This window comes from Neofelis nebulosa, chromosome 17, assembly GCF_028018385.1.
Source record: "Neofelis nebulosa isolate mNeoNeb1 chromosome 17, mNeoNeb1.pri, whole genome shotgun sequence".
NCBI classification, from domain to species: domain Eukaryota; kingdom Metazoa; phylum Chordata; class Mammalia; order Carnivora; family Felidae; genus Neofelis; species Neofelis nebulosa.
In genome coordinates this window covers 3,090,639-3,110,188 of record NC_080798.1, presented here as the reverse complement: position 1 = coordinate 3,110,188, position 19,550 = coordinate 3,090,639, and the positions used below count along the sequence as shown (strand labels likewise).

General features: G+C 56.8%; 2 protein-coding genes and 1 long non-coding RNA gene across 7 annotated transcripts; 1 reads left to right on the top strand and 2 right to left on the bottom strand.

Annotated features, from left to right (window-relative positions):
* Nucleotides 1–868: 868 nt before the first annotated feature.
* SBK2 (SH3 domain binding kinase family member 2) lies at nt 869–5,701 on the bottom strand. Of its 5 annotated transcripts, none has more exons than XM_058706455.1 (5): nt 5,615–5,700; nt 4,950–5,085; nt 4,360–4,614; nt 2,326–2,528; nt 869–1,950 (listed from the first exon to the last, which is right to left on the bottom strand). In XM_058706455.1, the coding sequence occupies exons 3-5, from the start codon at nt 4,610–4,612 to the stop codon at nt 1,372–1,374; spliced, it is 1,035 nt and encodes a 344-aa protein (XP_058562438.1). In that variant the 5' UTR covers nt 4,613–4,614; nt 4,950–5,085; nt 5,615–5,700; the 3' UTR covers nt 869–1,371. The 5 variants fall into 5 exon arrangements, with proteins under 5 accessions (XP_058562438.1, XP_058562440.1, XP_058562439.1 ...); XM_058706457.1 differs by having other exon boundaries at nt 4,950–5,102; nt 5,615–5,684; XM_058706456.1 differs by lacking the exon at nt 4,950–5,085 and having other exon boundaries at nt 5,615–5,701.
* Nucleotides 5,702–6,619: 918 nt separating this feature from the next.
* SBK3 (SH3 domain binding kinase family member 3) lies at nt 6,620–17,869 on the bottom strand (the record flags this gene model as incomplete). Its single annotated transcript, XM_058708835.1, has 4 exons — nt 6,620–8,671; nt 10,239–10,441; nt 10,954–11,104; nt 17,768–17,869. Coding segments are annotated over 4 exons (1,170 nt in total), but the record flags the coding sequence as incomplete, so codon positions are not given.
* On the top strand, nt 11,209–13,603 carry LOC131498929 (uncharacterized). The gene is made up of 2 exons (XR_009255643.1): nt 11,209–12,588; nt 12,666–13,603. It is a non-coding gene; the product is annotated as an uncharacterized LOC131498929 (long non-coding RNA).
* Nucleotides 17,870–19,550: the final 1,681 nt, after the last annotated feature.

Below are 19,550 nucleotides of genomic sequence, written 5' to 3'. Positions count from 1 at the left end.
TAGCGCCTTGAGGCCACAGCAGGGGCACTGGAGGGGGTGGTGAGGGCCTGGGAGAGAGTGACACACGATCCAGCTCTGAGTTGTAGCCTTGCTCTGGGCTGGTGGCCAAAGAGGGCGAGGAGAGGAAGACAGAGTGTTTGCAAACAGGGCAGCTGCCAAGAAGGGGCCTGGGTGGAGGGGGGAAGGTGTGAAGGAGAGAGGGGCCCAGCCAGTGACTGGCAGTGGCGCCTGGGTGACTTTCCTCCTGTTCTACACACACATACTCAAGGTCTCGCGGACACACAAACAGGCCCGACGTCCACACGCACGGAGCAAGGTGCGTGCAAACTTCCACCCAGTCCCCTCACACACAGGCTCAGATGCTCCGACACACGCAACACAATCACATCATCCACAGAGACACAGTCATGCCCTCACCGTCCTCCCCCCCCCCCCCCCACAGGCTCAGACATTCACGGCCACGCTCCAGGCCAGCTCAGGCTCCTATCCACGGATGGCTCTGACACTCAGTGCCTCTGCTCACACACAGGTCCTTGCAGAAGCAGGCTCACTCACAGACGCGTGCGGCTGGCCTCTGGCATGCAGCACGGCCACACGGGACCGTTTTCTGCCATTCTTTCCGTCTCTCCCTCCCTCTCTCTCTCTCTCTTCCTGACAACACGGTCCAGCATGTGCATTGCCCTTCTCTTTCCCAAGGTGACAGACCAACAGCATCATGGAGACCTAGGTGCCAGATGAAGTTGGGTGAGAGAAGAGAGGACACATTATCAAGAGGGCGACAGCCTGGTGTGCAGGCAGAAGAACAAGGCAGCGGGAGTAAGTGAAGCCCAGCCTGGGAGGAGAGAAAGACGGGGCAGGAAGACAGGGACACAAACCAGACGGGTTCGTTTATTGAACACGCATTCCCCGGCCCCTTGCTATGGGCCAGGACAGTGACAGCTACGTGGGGGACCCCCCCCCAGGACAGGCTGGACCCCTGTCCCCCAGAAGGACACAGACCCACGTGTATGTCACAGAGGGAAGGGGGGGCAGAGAGTCAAGACATGCGGCTGCCCGGTGGGGGGTGGGGGGCTTCACTGAGGAGCGGGAGGTGAGGAAATGAGCCATGAGACCACAGGCAAAGGCAACGGCGTTTGCCAAAGCCCCGGGGCAGATGGCGACGGTGACACGGAGGCCCCCCAGGCCACGCGAGGGACACGGAATGCCCACGCAGGAGGAAAGGAAGGCCGAGAGGGGCAAAGAGGTGAGAGGGAAGCCACAAGCCACCCCGTGAAGGCGGAGGAGACCTCAGGATGTGGGGCCCACCCGGCTCCCTTCGAGAGTCTCTGCAGGAAGGTGGGCTCAGGCTGTGCCCGCTCACTCTCTGTCCTCCTATCCGTCCCCCTCGTCCACCTCCTCAGCCTCCCCCTCCCGCTGCCTCCAGGGACGCCCCAGGTAGTCCTGGACGGAGCCCACGGGGCTCCTCTTGCGGGGGCGAGGATCCAGCAGCCCCCACAGGAGACTGTCCGCCGCCGGCGTCAGGCCGAACCAGGGCTGAGGACGGTCCTGGGGCTGGCCGGACGCCTGCCAGATGAGGAAGTCGTCATAGAAGGGGTCGGCCTCTGCCAGGGGCTGGTCCCAGGGGAAGTAGCCGGTGAGGAGGCAGAAGAGCAGGACCCCCAGCGCCCAGGCGTCCAGGGCAGGCTGGATGGGCAGGCCCTCGGGGAGGGGCGGGGGGCAGCAGAGCTCGGGGGCCGTGTAAGGGATGGGCGGCCCGGTCAGGCGCAGCAGGGTTCCGCGGGGCCGCGTGTGGCCGAAGTCGGTCAGTTTGACCCGCTGGCAGGCAGGGTCGCACACCAGCACGTTCTCGGGCTTGACGTCCCGGTACACCAGGCCGTGGGAGTGGATGTGCTCCAGGGCTGAGGCCAGCTGAGCCGCGCAGCGCTGTACGGCCGGCTGCGGGAGGCCCACCTGCGGGGGACCGGCGTCAAGGCCCTCCGCCCCGCCCCGCCCAGCCCCAGGGACACCCCGGAGAATGCACGACCTCAGATAAGTCTGCCACGGTGAGGCCTAGCGTGTGACCCCGATGGGCCCAGGGGGCCCTAGTGTGACCCCGTGAGGGCTCATGTGACCCCCATGAGGCTCAGTGAAACCGAGTGAGGCCTGGGGTGAGTCCATGAGGGCCGGTGAATCTCAGTGGGGGATAGTGTCGGTTCTCTCTCCTCCAGGGAGGCTCCATGAGCGGCCTCGGGGGCTACAGTGAGGCTGGGTGAAGCCCAATTCGGTGAGTGCACTCCTGAGCCCCAGAGGGACCCTCGGAGGCCTGCTCGGGGTCTACCTACCCACCTTGGGCTGGATGAAGGTGATGAGGTCCCCACACAGGACAGGCTCCGTCAGGAAGCTGTAGGAGGTGGCGGACTCGATGCCGATGCCATAGGCCGCTACTATGGCCGAATGTGTGCCCAGCGAGAGGCCCACACAGAACTCATACAGGAAGCCACGGAGAGACGTGGAGGCCTTTGGGAGTTCCTTCAGGGCCAGGGTAGTGCCTGGGGGCAGCAGAGACAGGTGTGGAAGGAGTGTGAGAGCCCAGGGTCACCTTGCCAGCCCCTCAGCCCAGACTCGTCCCCACATGCCGTCGCCGTGTCTTCCAATCCCTGCCTCCCTACCCTGCCCACCCCAGATGGCCACGAAAACACTGCCAGCGGTAATGACCGTAATAATGCAGGCATTCGGTGAGTTTCTGCCCCGCTGTCTCAGAGCGGACGGAGGGGAGCCCCGTAGACCGAACTCAGAACCTCACATGACCTAGTTTGCAAAGCCCCTCATCCCAACAAAACCCCGGGCACAAAAGCCACGTCGAAGGCAGTGGGAGAAAAGACGTCCTGCACTGGGGAATCGATCTGATCAAGGAGGAATCCTAAGGAGGTTGTCACCCATGCAAGCCATTTCCTGGAACGAAGTTCCCCGAAGCCAGGAACTCTGGTGACTTCCATTTTTTGATTCCCCAGCAGCCGTGAGGGCCCAACCTCCTGCATCAGGAGGTCATGCGTGATGGAGAGAGGTCACCTCCTCACCTAAAACGCTGACCATTCTCTTCCCACCCCCCAGCCGGATGCAGCGGTGCCTTTTCTGACCGTCTGCAAGTACCCTGGATTCCCGCCATCATGGCACATGCCACCTTCTATTTTGATGGCACCCGTCCCTCTGTGCTCGCTCTGCGCCGTGAGCCCTCAGGGGCTCTGTGTCTCTACCTTGATGCCCCCACTGCCTCAAGGCAAGCGTGGGGCGGGCACCCAGAAGGTCGAATGAAGCAGTGCCCGCCCCCCATGTCCCCATTACTGCCGGTGCCTCGACGTTCTGCGACGACTCACGTCTGCATCTCTGTCTGCCTGTCTCTCCGTCATGGGCTGAACCGTGCACCCCCCTCCCCAAATCCTGACGTCGGGGTCCTCACTCCCAGTTTCACAGGACATAACTGTATTTGAAGATAGGGTCTTGAAGAGGTAAAATGAGGTCACAGTCCACCGCGACTGGCGTCCCTATAAAAGGAGGAAGCTGGACAGAGACACGCACATGTGAGGACACTGGGAGAAGACGGCCGTGTGCAAGCCAAGGAGAGAGGCCTCGGAGGAGACTGAGTCTGCCCACACCAGGGTCTCGGACTTCCGGCCCCCACAGGTGTGAGCAAACAAATCCCTATGTTTTCAGCCGCCCTAGTCCGCGGGGCCTTGTCTGGGCCGCCCAAGCACGCCAGTACTGTCTCTGTCCCTATCCGTCCTGGAGCTCCTCCTTGAAGGCAGGGCTGACTCAGATTGATCTCTGGCTTCCAGGCAGCAACCACCCAGGACAGGGCAGAGCCCCCAAGGTAGCCTTGGAAGCCCGAATTGACACCGACTCTGAGTCCATCCATACTGTCCCTGTTTCAGGGGAAGGACAGAGGATGTGTGCACACTGGCAGAAAGGTAACAGACAGGGGGTGGGGGCAGTGTGCCCTGCAGGCCCACTGTGCACCAGCCTTGCTAAGTACCTGGCAGACGGCATGAGTCCGCATCATCCCCATGGCGACCGCTAAGCTGGCCACATGTGAGCGCCAGAGGGAGGGACTCTGTCTTGCTCCCCTTTCTACCGGCAACTCGAGCCATCGACATATGCTCAGAGAAAAACACAGTCTTTCCAGAGAAGGAATCATCACCCGCATTTCCGAAGGAGGAGGCCGAGGCTCAGAGAGGGTAGGGAGCTTCCCAAGAACACACAGCCCGGAAGGGGCAGAGGCAACGCTTGGTTCATGTTTACGGACTCCCCGGCCTCGGCTTGCTTCTGCCGGGGCCCAGTCCGCCACCCTCTGCCCCTCCAGTATCTGTCTCCAGGCCCTGGTACCTTTCTGGCGATGGGTGACCAGCAGGACCCGGCCGAAGCGGCCCTGGCCCAGGGGACGCACTTGCTGGTAAAGCTCGTCCACCTCGGCTCGGACCAGGGTCTGGGCACTTAGCGCCATCATGTCCTCTAGCTCCAGGGCTGCCTCCTGGCCCTGCCGGAGCTCCTCTGCCGTGAGGCCCCCTAGGTCCTCCTCGGCCAAGTTCTCCGCAGCCCCCGTCTCCACCTGTTCCTCATCTGACTGTTTGCCGGGCATCTCTGCAGGGCAGAGTAGAGACAGTGACCCAGGGCCGAGGTCCTGCTAGACCTGGGGCCCACGGGACGAGGGGCTGCGAGTCTGGCCTCCTGGGCCTGAGGGAGGAGGGGGCTAGGGGGGCGTCTAGACTCCTGGGGCTAGGGGCTCATTGGCACTTCCCACTGTGATTCAGTCTCTCTCTTCATTAGCCGCATCTGAGGAGTGGGGAGACCAGTTGCGGGTTGGGGTGAGGTCAAGCCTAAGGTCACAGATATCTCTTGCCCCTGCCCCCACATCCCTGCGCCACCCAATGGCCCAAGGGTGAAAGATGAACCAGATAACTCGAGACACCCCCCACCTTGTTTCCAAAGCAAACAGACTTGGGCCCTGGGGGTGGATGAGTAGCCTCTTTCGCCTAAGAGCAAACAGGTGTTCTCTGCCTCCAGGGGCTGGGGAGGGCGGCTGCGCACGCCGGGCCGTGGGGACGCTGGGACCTGGATGGGAGCAAGCACTTGGGAGAAGTCCCCAAGTCCTTGAGACGCCTGGGGTCCAGCTCTGACCTTACTCCTCCTCCCTCAGACCCAGGAGTCCTGGCCCCCAGTCCCTCCTCCCTCAGACCAGGAGTCCTGGCCCCCAGGACCTCCTCCCTCAGACCCAGGACTCCAGGCCACCACCCTCCTCCCCGCTCAGACCCAGGACTCCAGTCCCTCCAGCACCTCCTCCCTCAGACCCAGGAGTCCAGACCAACCACCCCCCCCCCCCCCCAGCTTCCTCCTCCCTCAGACCGGGAGTCTGGACCACCAGCCCACCCCTCTCCTGAACCTTATATGTCTCACACATCTTTTGACTCCCAGACTCTCTTTCCCTAACACTCAACCACCCTATGGCCTCAAAGTTCAGCCCCGGCCCTCTGAGGGACCTAGGACTGTGGCCAACTGCCCGGCTTCACTATCAGGTGCTGCCCACCTCACGCGGCTTAACCCTTGCCTCCTCCTGACCTGGGCTCCGGCCTCCAAGCCTCACCTTCTCCAAAGCTTGCCCGACCCTTCGCTGCCTGCTGTGGTCAGTGCCCAGCACTAGATCCCATGCCAGCAGAGGCCTGCCCGGGAGCAGACCCCGCCCCCACCTAGGGGGTCGTAGGCCCCGCCCCTGGCCCCGCCCCTTCTACCCCACTGGGGCCAGAGCGACATCGTGTGTTGACTCCTAGAACTGGCTGCTGTCAGAAATGTGTCCCAGACCCAGGCCCCCAGCCCCCTCCTCCCTCAGACCTGGGAGTCCAGGCTCCAGCCCCTCCTCCCTCAGACCCAGGAATCCAGACCCCCAGCCCTCCTCCCTCAGACCCAGGAGTCCTGCCCCCCAGCCCCTCCTCCCTCAGACCCAGGGGCCCAGGCCCCCAGCCCCTCCTCCCTCAGACCCAGGAGTCCAGGCCCCCAGCCCCTCCTCCCTCAGACCCAGGAGTCCGGGCTCCCATTCGCCTCCTCCCTCAGATCCAGGAGTCCAAGCCACCAGCCCCTCCTCCCTCAGACCCAGAAGCTCAGGCCCCCAGCCCCTCCTCCCTCAGATCCTCCTCCCTCAGACCCAGGACTCTAGGACCCCAGTGCCCCCTCCCTCAGACCCAGGAGTCCGGGCCACTGTAGAGGATGACATCATTTCTCTAGCTTGCCCCTGCCTTGACCCCACCCAGCTGCCCCATCAATGTCCCATTGACAGGTCAGACACAAGTGTTTGGTGAGGGGTGTCCAGGGGATGAGACACTGGGGTCCTGTTTGGGGAAAGGATGAGACAACGAGATTCCAGAACGATGCAGTGAGAGATGATCTCAGACTTGGGGCAGAGGGGAAGCAGGTGGTGGAGCAACTGGGAAGGGAGGGGAGGGGAGGGGAGGGGAGGTCTGCGTTCTGAGTCCGAAGACTTTAAAGTTGGAGGGAGGGGGTAGGCAGAATCTCCAGGGTCTGAGGGAGGAGGGGCGGGGGGCCTGGGATGTCACATCTCCTCGCCAGGTTTACAGCAAGAGGACCACTGTGGACTCACTTCATTTTTTTTTTTTTAATAAACCTTTATTTCAGAATAACTTTAGATTTCCAGAACAGCCTGAAAGATGGTGCTGAGAACTGCCGGGCCGTCCGCCGCTCCCCACCAGGTTGATATCTGACACAGCCAACGACCCCACATTTGTCCAAACAAAGAAATCATCACTTAGACGCCTCCGCCAACAACCTTACGCTGTCCCCGGGTCCAATCCAGGACACCACACTGTGCTTGGTGGACCCACGTGTTTAAGTCTAGAAGGCACGAGGGACAGATTCCCGTGGAGGGAGCAGTTCCCGTTCCTGACTCTGCCGGGTGCCGGGGCCAGATGCACGCAGCCCCTGCCCTGCAGGTGTGAAGCATCATAAGCAAGGGGTACGTGTGCCTGCGTGTGCGTCGTGGGGCACACGGCTCCCAGTCTGGCCCAGGTGAATGCACGGTCTTCCAAAGCAGCTGTGGCCCTCCACATGGACGGCTCTGAGGTCCACACGCCTGGGACAGTCACACACCTTGGTGCTCTGTGCTCGTAGGGAGCCGGCGCAGGGCGCTCGCCATGTGGGAGCGGAAAGGATGTCGAAACGGAAAACAAAAACAAAAACAAAAGTCCATCCTGGACAGCACAAGAGGTGAGGCCGAAAAAGATGGGAGACACAGGTCACCCGGATAAAAGTTCCTGAGGCTGGAGAGGGCCTGGGGAGAGGTCCACTTCTTGGAGGCACTGAGCTGTGACAACGGCATTCTTGGGGAGGACGCAAGAAGTAGCTGCCGGAAGTGTGTGTGTGTGTGTGTGTGTGTGTGTGTGTGTGCGTGTGTGTGTGTGTGTATTTAGGTCCAGAAAGAATGAGTGACTTCCCTAATATGTCACTCAGAGCCCCGGGAAATGGGAGAAGGAAATGAGGTGTCCATCATCAGGTTTCAGTCAGATCCTGAAAGCCCAGATTTAGTGACAGGGACAGTGAGCGTCAACCGGGTCTTGGTGGGGATGAGTGACCCCATCAGAAGTCCATGATGAGGATCCAGCATGTCCCTGCACTGCAGAAATGCGTCTGCAGAAACAGTGCCTTCCTTCAAGAAGACACATTCAGGACAGAAGGAAGAGGGGCTGAGGGCCTAGACTCCCGGGTCTGAGGGAGGAGGGGCTGGGTCTCGGGCTCCCGGGTCCTCAGCTGAGAGGGAAATTGTGCGCCCCAGTCCAGCCCTCAGCAGGGTGAGATGCAGTATGTTCCATCCCTATCCTCCCGGGAGCAGCTGTCTCCATCCAGGTGGCCAGGGTTGGGGGAGGGAGGCTGCGGGAGGGGCCTCTGGCCCAGGCTGTGGCCACCTGTCTCAGTCACCTGGTCAGGGAGCTTCCCCATCTGTCCCCATCCTCCTGCCACCTTTGCCCCCCTGCTCCTCCTCCTCCTCCTCCTCCTCCTCTTCCTCCTCTGTCCCCTCTTCCAGGCTTGCTCCCCCCTCTTCCTCCTCCTCCCCATCTCCACCAGACATGTCCCCCAAGCCCCCAGACCCCTCTCTGTTCCTCTCTAACCCCCAGTCATCCCCCAAGAAGTCCAGGACAGCCAGCGGGGGGCTCCTAGTCTCGGGATCCAGGTCTAGAAGCCCCTGGAGCAATGCCAGAGCTGGGGGAGCAAACTGGTCCCAAGGGGGGGGTGGCTGAGGCGGCTGGGGCCTGGTGGTCAGCCAGCCAGCAAAGGCCTCGAACTCGGGGTCAGGGGCCAGTGCCACATCCCAAGGGAAACAGGCAGTGGCAGCGCAGAAGAGAAGCACCCCCAGGCCCCAGGAGTCCACTGCTGGGCGCAAGGGCAGGGTGTCAGGTGGCAGCAAGAGGCAGAGCTCGGGTGGGGCGGAGGGCAGTGGCCCTGGTGGGGCAGGGGTTGGACTGCCCTCGGGCCGGGTCAGACCTAGGTCACCTAGGGCCACACGGCTGCAGACAGGGTCAAAGACCAGCACGTTGTCTGGCTTGACATCCGCATGGACCAGCCCCCGGCCATGGAGGAAGTCTAGGGCTCCGGCTAGCTGGGCCACCACCCTCTTCACCAGCAGCTCTGGGAGGCCCTGGGGTCAAGGAGAGATGAAAGTCAGGCTCTTTCTTTATTTTGGTTCTTGGGGTTCAAGAGTTCAGAACCTCAGACCAGTGGCTACCTCTAGTGTCTCCACTGCACCCCTAACACCTTCTCCAGATTATCCTCAGCCACAATCTGCAGTTGCCCTGCACTCTAACCCCCACGTATGTCGTCACTGGAACCCCAGACTGAACCAGAAGCTCTTTTAGCTTCCACCAAGGTTTCTCCTAACCATGATACTCAGACCCACTCCTTACATTTCTTGTCTCCTCTAGCCCTACCTCCCAGATCTCCAATGGGAACCCAAATCTCATATTTTATCCTAATCTTAGTCCCTACTAATTTAGATCCTGTATCTAACTCAGACCCCAATCTAAAGTCAGTTTATTTCATCAGTCAATTGAGAAATCTATCTATCAAGCTAGCTGGGCAGCTAGTCAGCAATCCCTCCATCCAACCTCTCATCCAGTCAACATTCTACACAGCAGGGTTTCTGCTTAACATCCTTTCCACCAGCCAGTCAGCAATCCAGTGATTTATTCAAATATTTAATAACTAAAATCCATCCATTCTTCCTTGCTTCCTTCCATGTATCTACCATCCACCCATCCACCCATCCATCCATCCGTCCATCCATCCGTCCGTCTGTCCATCCATCCATCCGTCCATCCATCCGTCCATCCATCCACCCATACATCCTTCAATCCATCCATCCACCCACCCACCCATCCATCCGTCCGTCCGTCCGTCCATCCATCCACCCATCCATCCTTCAATCCATCCATCCACCCATCCACCCACCCACCCACCCATCCATCCATCTGTCCGTCCATCCGTCCGTCCATCCATCCACCCATCCATCCTTCAATCCATCCATCCTCCCACCCACCGATCTTTCCACCCACCCATCTTTTCATCCATGCATCTTTCCAACCATCCATCCATCCACCCATCCATCCATCCATCCATTCATCTGTCTCCCTCCCTTCTCTTTTTCCATCTGTTTATCTCCAACCCTATCTCAAATCCAAAATCTATTCTTAAAGATGGTCTCACTCTAATCTTCAAACTCACGTGCCCCCAGAATCTCATGGATTCAGTCCTGACCTGGTCTCCTCACCAGAGGAAACCTCAGTACAGCCCATCTCCAACTCAGTCTGTATACCTATCCTTACCCATCCCTGTCTCACTCTGCAACCCCATCAATACTTTTCACACCCATTACCATTCTATAATCAAACATAAACTCAACCCACCCAACTTCACCCACTCCCACACTCCCAACCCCAGTCCCAATTAAAATCCCACCCCTAACTTCACCCCCAACCCCAAATCCAACCCCCTGCCCGTGCAAACTTGCATTGAGTGGTTGGGTGGCTTAAGGTTAGAGTTAGGCATGGGATTGCACTGACAATTAGAAATAAGGAGGTTGTCTGGGGGCTTAGGACAGAGCGAGCTTGAAGACGGATTTGGGTGTCAGGATTGGTGATAGGAGTGGGTTAGGGACAGAGTTGTACATGGGATAAGCAGTCCCGACCTTTGTCCCCAACCTGCCTCACCCGTTCCTGCAGCATCCCGCTGAGGTCTCCATATGGTGCATACTCCTGGGCAAAGGCAAAGTGTCGGGGGGTCTGCAGGGGTCCTGCTAGGGTCTGGAGTAAGCCTGGGTGTGATGAGACACAGCGGCCCACACAGAACTCTCTCAGAAAGGTGGTTCTCAGGACCATGTCTCGACGCAGGAGCTTCAGGGCCACAGCAGGACCTGCCGGGGAAATGGGTGCAGAAGGGAACTCAGGGAGCCCTGATCTTTGCTGTGGGGCCTTAGGCAAACTGTCTAACCTCTCTGAGCCTAGGATGTTTCATGTGCAAAAACAAGAGTGGCAGTGTCTGACCTCTCTGTGCTTCCAGTTTGTCCTTGTATGAAGTAGGGGTTGAAGGTGACCTTCCCTGAGGACTCTTCCTGCTCTGTGTGGCCTTGCACAACGGTCTTACCCTCTCTGAGCCTCAGTTTTGTCTCGAATAAAGTAGGGGACGTGGTGACTTGAGTTCCAATCCAAGCTGCCTTCCTGCCTTGCTGCGTGGCCTCAGGAAAGTCTCTTACCTTCTTTGGATGAGCTCTGTTTATTGGAGGACCAAAGAGCTCTTAACTTTCTGAGAACCCCCATCCAGATGAAGGGCTCCCATCATCTCCTGAGGATGCTCCTTGTCTCAGTGGCTTCTGAGAACCCTATTATGGGGAAGTTCTAGGGTCTGCCCTTTGGTGGTCCAACTCACCTCCTTGGCGAGGCCGGGCAAGGAGTATGCGGCCATAGGAGCCAGAGCCAAGCTTTCGGATGAGGCGGTACTGAACACGCAGATTTCTCAGTGGGGTCACCCTGGTGGCTGTCAGCTCCACGAGCCGTTGGAGGGCCGTAGCTGTGTCCTCCTGTAGGAGAGGAGTAGAAGTGGGGAGGGGGTGAGTCTGGGGCCCACTGAGAGCAGTGGGGGAAATTGGAGGCCCAGCCCAGGGCTGATGTGGGGTGCCAGGGTTATAGGGTCATTGTCCCCGGGGAGGAGGATGAGTCATAATGACTCACTGGCCTTAGGGCCACCTGTTTTTGCGTCCTAGCGGGGTTAAGGGTGATTGTCTCGGAGACCCTGCCCACCTCCATCAGTGGGAACCACCAGGAGCCCCCCGCCCAGGTTGGGACTGCGCCCTCAGCCGACACAACCCCCACCCCACCCGATTCTCTCTCCATCCTCCTCATCCAGTGCTTTGTTCTTTCTTTCTGAGCCTATTTCCCTGGCAGCCTCGGTCTTGGTGTGTATCCTTGGGTTTGCGTCATTCTGGGTCTCTGATGTTTCTGTTTCCCGGTCTCTTCCACTGCTCTCTGTGTCTGCTCACTGTCCCTCCGCGTGTCTATCTCCGACTCTGTTTTTCTGCATCTCTGTCTGCCTTTCCCTCGTCTCCCGGCTCTCACCTCTGGGTCCCCATCCTCATGGTTCTCGGGGTCCCTTAGCTCCATGTCAGGGTCCCCTGGTGTCAGCTGGCCCTTGAGCAAGCACCTCCTGTCTGGGTCCAGAGAGCCCCACCGGCCCCACAGGCCCAGCAGAGCTGAGATCTAGAGCCCGTGTCAAAGGGCCTGTCTCGATCTCCCCCTGCCTGGTCAGGATTTCTGGGACATCCTCTGCCCGACTTTTGCCTCCTTGTCGGCCCTGGTCTCTGTGTGTCCGTCTGTATTATCCTGTCAACCTCTCTCTCCCTCTCAAACCTCCTTGCCCTCTCTGACCTCGCAGTATCGTTGCTTCTGTGTGATTATCTTTCTCAGTCTCTCTCTCCTCCCTCCCTGTCCCGGCTCTCAGGCCTCAGGGTGGGTCTCCCTGTCCCTTCTCTCGTCCCCACTGTTGTCCCCACTGTCTGTCATTCAGGATAGTCCACACTCCGTGGCCCCCCGTTCTTCCCTGTCTCTACTTTTCTGTTCTCCCGCTCGGCCTCACTCTGGCCTGCTCTCCCGAGTGTCTCTCTGTCTCACTCCTCCTGCCTTTGTTCCTGACTCTCTCTCTCAGAGCCTTTGTCCCTCCCTTTCTCTGAGCCTGGGACAGGGGTGTGTGTGACAGCTCAGAGACATCCTGTCCCCCCCACACCCCTCCCTCACCCCCTCTGACCCGCTGCCCCCCTCCCTCCCCCTTCCAAACTTAGACCAGCTTGGACTCTGGGCTCTGGTCCCAGGACAGAGGGGACAAAACGTATTGTGAACCCCCAAGGGCCAGGCCTGAGGGCAGTGGGAAAAGGGGAGACAGGCCCCTTCACATACCTTACTTGGGATGGGATATCCAGAGCTCCGTGCATTCTGTCTTCCTCCATGGGATGGGGGTCTGGCCTCCAGGAACCAGAGAGACCATTCCCAAAGTCCCGTTCTTTAATACTGAGTCCCCAGCCCCCTCCTCCCTCAGACCAGGAGGAGTTCAGACCCTCAGCCTCCTCCTCCCTCAGACCAGGAGTCCAGGCCCCCAGTCCCTCCTCCCTCAGACCAGGAGTCCAGGCCCCCAGTCCCTCCTCCCTCAGACCAGGAGTCCAGGCTCCCAGCCCCTCCTCCCTCAGACCCAGGAGTCCAGGCACCCAGACCCTCCTTCCTCAAACCCAGGAGTCCAGGCCCCCAGCCCCTCCTCCCTCACAGGAGTCCAGACTCCAGACCCTCCTCCCTCAGACCCAGGAGTCCAGACCCCCCAACCCCCTCCTCCCTCAGACCCAGGAGTCCAGGCACCCAGACCCTCCTTCCTCAAACCCAGGAGTCCAGGCCCCCAGTCCCTCCTCCTTCAGACCCAGGAGTCCAGACTCCAGACCCTCCTCCCTCAGACCAGGTTGTCCAGAACCCAGCCCCTCCTCCCTCAGACCCAGGACTCCAGGCCCCTAGTCTCCTCCTCCCTCAGACCTAGGAGTCTTGGCTTCTCTTCCCTCAGACCCAGGAGTCCTGCCCCCAGCCCCTCCTCCCTCAGACCAGGTTGTCCAGAACCCAGCCCCTCCTCCCTCAGACCCAGGAGTCCTGCCCCCAGCCCCTCCGCCCTCAGACCCAGGAATCCAGACCCCCAGCCCCTCCTCCCTCAGACCCAGGGGCTCTAATAGCCAAGAGATGCACCGGGCGAAAGGACTTCTTTCCTGGCCTCAGCATCTGCTCTGAGCCTGGCTCCGTGCAGGGCGTGGGGTGGGGCTTTACCCTGGATCCTCCCAGCCATCCAAAAAAGGATGGACATTTAGCCCCAGTTTTCAGAGCAGGAAACTGAGGTTCTGAGCTGGGATCACCTTACACAAGGTCACAGGGGGAGGAGGAGATCGTGGGACCTGAGCCAGGTCCGAGTGACTCACAGCCCTGTTGTGTGCCCAACTCGGTTTCACTACTACTACAGCCCTGCTATTAATAAAGACACAGCAACAACGTTACCCAGACTCTGGAAGGATCCTGAGAAACTGGCTACGGCGTTGCCCCTGGGAACCCGGGAGGGGGAGGGGGAGGGGGGCGGTGCTGGCAGAGAGAGAGGCAGAGAGAGAACTCTTCCCTCTTTGATTTTTTTTTTTTTGGGGGGGGGCGTTGGTTGTGAAAAGTTGCAAACATGCAGAAACGTCGAAAGAATGCCACCCTGACCAGACTTTACATGTTCACTTTCTTCAGCACTGTCTTTTCTTTTGGGGGGAATGAAGTATTTTAAAGTAAATTACAGCCTAGGGATATCTTTCTGGGTTCAGGGGTATGCTGCTGGTGTTTGCTTTCAAATATTCCAGCGAGAGAAAATCCAAGAATGCATGGAGGGTTGGAGGTTGGGGGGGGGGGGGGGGAAATGCCGAGACAGGAAGGGGACTTGGGCGCGTGGCTCAGCGAGAAAAAAGGGATTTCTTTCACTCTTTAGTTCTGGTTATGCTAGACATTTTTCCTCCTAAAGAGCTAAGAGTCGCCAAATACACCGCAAGTGTCATAAGAAATTCTTGCAACACTGGGGTTGACATCTCTATGAAAGCAAGGATCATTTCCAGGTCAAGCGCAATGCTATTATTGCCTCTAATAGCATTAGCAATAATTCCTTAAAACCAGCTCAGAGGCAGTCTTATTCCCTTTCCCCCTGTTTGTCCAAACAAGTCCCCCATTCCTGCTGCCGTTGGGTCCGTAATCAGTGTCAACACACAGCTTTGGGGGAACTTGTCATTGCCGTGCCTTTCATCCTGTGGATTTTTTTTCCCCCACAGCGTATGTTACCTATTCAAAAACCAAAGCTGAAATGAATAAATACAGTGGTGACTATTCAATGCTTATCAGATGCCAAATGCCAGGCTCTGGCCTTTTTTTTTTTTTTTTTTTTAATTCAAGATTGTGGAGTCCTCCCTACAAGCCCTGGACGGGTACAGTGATGCTTTCCAATGTACTGGTGGGGAAACTGAGGCCAGGAGCAGCGGAGCCATTGGCCAGCAGACAGAGCCTGGGCCAGGACTCCGTGCGGTTCTGAGGACTCCAGGCCGCTCTCCGCTCCCTGCCCAGGTAGCTTGAGTGAGCCAGAGCCCTGGTGTCCCAGCAGAGCTGAGCTTCTCCACTGCCCACTAGGACCGGACTTGGGGCCGGATGTGTGCACGCAGGGGGCCGAGAGGACTCTGCAGCTGTTCCTCCTGGGTCTCCTGGGAGGGGGGTGAGAGGGGACACTGGTGCAGGGCTCTGGCTCTCCCCAGCCCCCTGACGGGCTCACCGATGATCCGGGGAGCTTTGCACTTCCCCATTTAGCAACGCCACCCCACAGGGTCACCCGGAGTGACCCGGAGGAGGCAGGTGTGGGTGGGGGAGGCTCCAGTCCTGGCCCCGCGAGGCACACGCCCCTCATCAAAGCTGGCCTCTAGGCCTCCCGCCTGCCCTCTCCTGTGTCTCCTGTCTGCCAGTCCCCAAGGGCTCCTCCGGTGACTGTCCTCCCGGCTCAGTCCCTCCTGGCTGAGTGAGTACTCTTCGACAAGCGTCCAAATGCCCCCATACCTCAGCGTCCTCCTAATGAAATGGGAGTAATTGCACATTCTACCCAGAGCATTATTGTTAAAGAAACACTTGACATGCTATATTTTAAATATGTCATATATCGTATATAATAATCTATGTAATATACATGACCATGTGTATAATTATATTATGTATTATACATATCATTATCTATTATATAGAGTATATATCTTATATATATAATATATATATTAAGTTTTTATTTATTTATTTTGAGAGAGAGAGAGAGGCAGAGAGAGAGAGAGAGAGAGGGAGAAAGAATCCCAAGCAGGCTCCACACTGTCAGTACAGAGCCCGATATCGGGCTTGAACCCATTAACCGTGAGACCATGGCCTAAGCCGAAATCAAGAGTCGGATGCTCAACAGATTGAGTCACTCGGGTGCCCTGTTATTATTATTATTTTTTTTATGTTTATTTATTTTTGAGAGACAGAGCACGAGCAGGGGAGGGGCAGAGAGAGAAGGAGACACAGAATCCGAAGCAGGCTCCAGGCTCCGAGCTGTCAGCACAGAGCCTGACTCAGGGCTCGAACTCATGGACCGCAAGATCGTGCCCGGAAACAAAGTCGGACACTGTAACCGACTGAGCCACCCAGTCGTCCTAGGTGCCCTGTTATTCATTTCAAAATGCATTTGTGGGCGCCTGGGTGGCTCAGCTGGTTAAGCAACCGACTCTTGGTTTCTGCTCAGGTCATGGTCTCGCAGCTCATGAGGTCAGGCTCCTTGCTAACAATGCCGAGCCACCTTGGGATTCCCTCTCTCCCTCTCTCTGCTCCTCCCTCGCTCCTCCCTCTCGCTCCCTCACTCTCACAGTAAATAAATAAATAAAACTTAAAAATGCATTTGCTACATATGTATATACGTATAACTGCTGTAGCCGGTCTCCTTGCATGTTGTTAAATGTTGCATGAATAGTATCACGTCTGTGACCTTCTGCAGCTTGCTTTTGTTTGTGAGTTTCATCTGCACCGGTACTTGGAGCTCAAGCTCTTTCCCTTGCAAAGATGTTGCATATTCTAGTGTATGAACACGCACTCGTTGATGAACCCGTTCTTCCGATGAGGGACACTTTACCTTTCCTCCAATATTGTGCTCTTTCAAGCAGGGTTGCAAAAAATATTTGCAGACACGTTGCCTTGTGCTCAAGGGCCCACTTTCTCTGGTCCTGCCGCATGCTCTCCAAGGCGGTTGTATCTGGCATTGACCTTTTGTTGTTATTTTTTTGAGTTCACAGGCCCCTTTGAGAATCTGAAGAAAGACATAGAGACTTGCACTGCCCAACACAGAAGCCACCAGCCACGTGTGGCTCTTAAGCACTTGAAACGTGGCTGGTCCAAATTGAGAACTCCTGTGAGTGTCAAATTGACCTTGGATTTCAAAGACTTAGCACCAAAAAGAGAATGTAAACGATCTCCCTGATGGTTTTCATATTAATTGCATGATGACCTGATAATGTTTGGGATGTACGGTCGATCGCGCCAATCGTGGATTTCGTGTTTGCAAACTCGCCTGCCCCCTAAAAATTTTCTGTAGCCCTCATATCAAGTCCTGGCACTCTGATGGGCGTCTGCGGGGCTGCGAAAGATCTGAGCCACTGACACCCACGTTTCCAGCTGTGGCGGTGCACGGAGACCCTCTGCCTTCTTGCCTCACCTCTCGCCCTGTTAACAAGTGTCCTTTCTGCAGCCTGGTTAGTGCCACATTGTCCGCAGTCTGGTGCCTTTCGTGGCTGATTTTGCGGTTTAAACTGGCCCCCAAACACAACGCTGTAGTGCTGTCTGGTGCTCCTGAGCTCGAGGAGGCTGTGATGTGCCTTTCAGAGAAATATCTGTGTTAGGTAAGCTTCGTTCGGGGGCATGAGTTCCCTGGGCTGGTGGCTGGGATTTAAATGTTAGCGAATCAACAATATATTAGAAGTGAGGCGTCTTTACACAGAACACACGTAAAACAAGCTTGCGTGTTGATCCGTTAACGAAAATACTATGACTTGGGCTCCCAGGAACCTAATCCCGTATCCCCACCCCGGGGGGCAATGGTTCCATATTCACTAATTCAGCATTCACTTCATAGACCATAACTGGCACGAATACGGAGAATCAACTGTGTCAAGTAACTCCAGTAACAAAGAGACACTAAATTAAATGAAATAAAACATCAAAATTATTTTTGCCTTGTTTCTTCTTTTACTATTGGAAGAACGGAGGCACAATTTGGCAGACAGCATCCAGGATTACCGACCCTGCTGGATCTCTCTAGAAGTCTAGAGACCATGGGTTAAAAATCATTGCTTTCTCCATGTCTACGGGGCTTCAGGCCAAGGTCCCTCACTTATGTGGACCACATATGGACCACCTTCCTCCTGGCCTCCTGTCTCTCCCCCCTGGAGGTCTCACCCACCACCCCAAACACATCTGATACCCAGAGACTGTCCCTCTCCTTCTCATTAGCCTCCCATGGCTCCCTATTACCCTTGGGATCGAGTCCAAGCTCCCCAGCCTGGCCTCTGAGCCCTTCTGGAGTTGGAATTTGCATCTTATCTGCCGCCCCGCCCTATCGCACCCGACACCAGAGTTGCACTTACGGTCCCCTGGAGCCGGCTGGATTCTCTCGCCCTGTCCTCAGGAAATGTGTGTGGAATGAGACTGACGGATGGCCGGGGTGCACTTGTAATGGCTTCGTAAATCCCGCGTGATTAACGATAATTATAGCAGCATTTACTGAACTCTGTGTATTACCAGCCCCTGTGCTAATCCTCACAGCAGTCGGGAAAGGTAGGCCCTATTATTAGCTCCGTTTTATAGTTGAGGGAAGGGAGACTCTCACAGAGATTAAATCTCTTGCTCTGTGTCCCGCTCGCTCGGGGTCAACGGCACAGTTGGACTCCACCTGTCACCCCCACCCCCTCCCCCGGCCGCTCTGGGGTGTAGAGATGTTTGCAGGCCAGGAGCTAGGGACCGATGCACGTCAAGGTTGCTGAGTTCTCGTTTCCACTCAAATTCAACACGCGTTTCCCGGGGACTGAGCTGGAGCAAAACCCAGCAGATGGGTTCTGTCCCTGCCGGGGGCGGGGGAGGAGTCTAGAAAGTGGCCTGGACACGGATGTAAGCAATCATGAAACAAGGTGTTATCTGTTCTCATGGAGGTGACGGAGCGGGGCCCAGAGGTGATTCTGAAAAGTCCTGATGGGACGACGGGCTGGGGAGAAGGAGGCCTCTGAGCAGAGGCCCGTCCTATCTGGGATTCCAATTAAGACAGGGGCGCCTGGGTGGCTCAGTCGGTTAAGCGTCCGACTTCAGCTCAGGTCACGATCTCGCGGTCCGTGAGTTTGAGCCCCAGGTCGGGCTCTGGGCTGACGGCTCAGAGCCTGGAGCCTGCTTCCGATTCTGTGTCTCCCTCTCTCTCTGCCCCTCCCCCATTCATGCTCTGTCTCTGTCTCAAAAATAATAAAATAAACATTAAAAAAAATTTTTTTTAATAAACATTAAAAAAATAAAACATGCTAATTATATCTATGAATATATACACGTAGTATATATATATTTCTATATGTATTCTGTATCTATATACATATACATATATATTTAATATATATTATATCTAAAACTCCATGGTAACATCAGCAGCAAAGGTTCAGAACTTAGACCGATAAAAGATGTTTTGCACAGAGAGGTCTCTATCCCCGACACTGTTTACCATTGCTGGGGCATGACCTAAGTGAAACATGGACCCAATGTTTAGTTTGGTTTTATTCTTGTTTTTAAAAAAAATTTTTTAATGTTTATTTATTTTTGAGAGAGAGAGAGACAGAGACAGAGTGTGAGTGGGGGAGGGGCAGAGAGAGAAGGAGACACAGAATCCGAAGCAGGTTCCAGGCTCCGAGCTGTCAGCACAGAGCCCAACATGGGGCTTGAATTCACAAACTGTGAGATCGCGACTTGAGCTGAAGTTGGACGTTTAACCGACTGAGCCACCCAGGCACCCCTGTTTTTTTTTTTTTTTTTTAATGTTTATTTTTGTTTGAGAGAGAGAGACAGAGTGCAAGCGGGGGAGGGGCAGAAAGAGAGGGAGGCACAGAATCCGAAGCAGGCTCCAGGCACCGAGCTGTCAGCACAGAGGCCAACATGGGGCTTGAATTCACAAACTGTGAGATCGTGACTTGAGCTGAAGTCGGACGTTTAACCGACTGAGCCACCCAGGCGCCCAGTTTTATCCGTGGTTTTATATCCGACGCGCCCTGATTGCCTGCATCCAGGGCGGGCGGCTCCCCCTGCTGCCCCGATGGCCCACCACTGAGGGGAGATCCCACTCGGCAGGCAGAAAACAGGAAGTGGTTGAGGATGTGGGGAGACAGGCCCCCCACCCCC

Bases quoted from the DNA above. Each gene is read 5' to 3' on its own strand.
- SBK2 (XM_058706456.1), bottom strand. From the start codon at position 4,612: ATGCCCGGCAAACAGTCAGATGAGGAACAGGTGGAGACGGGGGCTGCG. The intron at 2,529-4,359 runs GTACCAGGGCCT...TGCTGCCCCCAG, and splicing joins GGTCACCCATCGCCAGAAAG to GCACTACCCTGGCCCTGAAG. The intron at 1,951-2,325 runs GTGGGTAGGTAG...GGTCCCCCGCAG, and splicing joins TCACCTTCATCCAGCCCAAG to GTGGGCCTCCCGCAGCCGGC.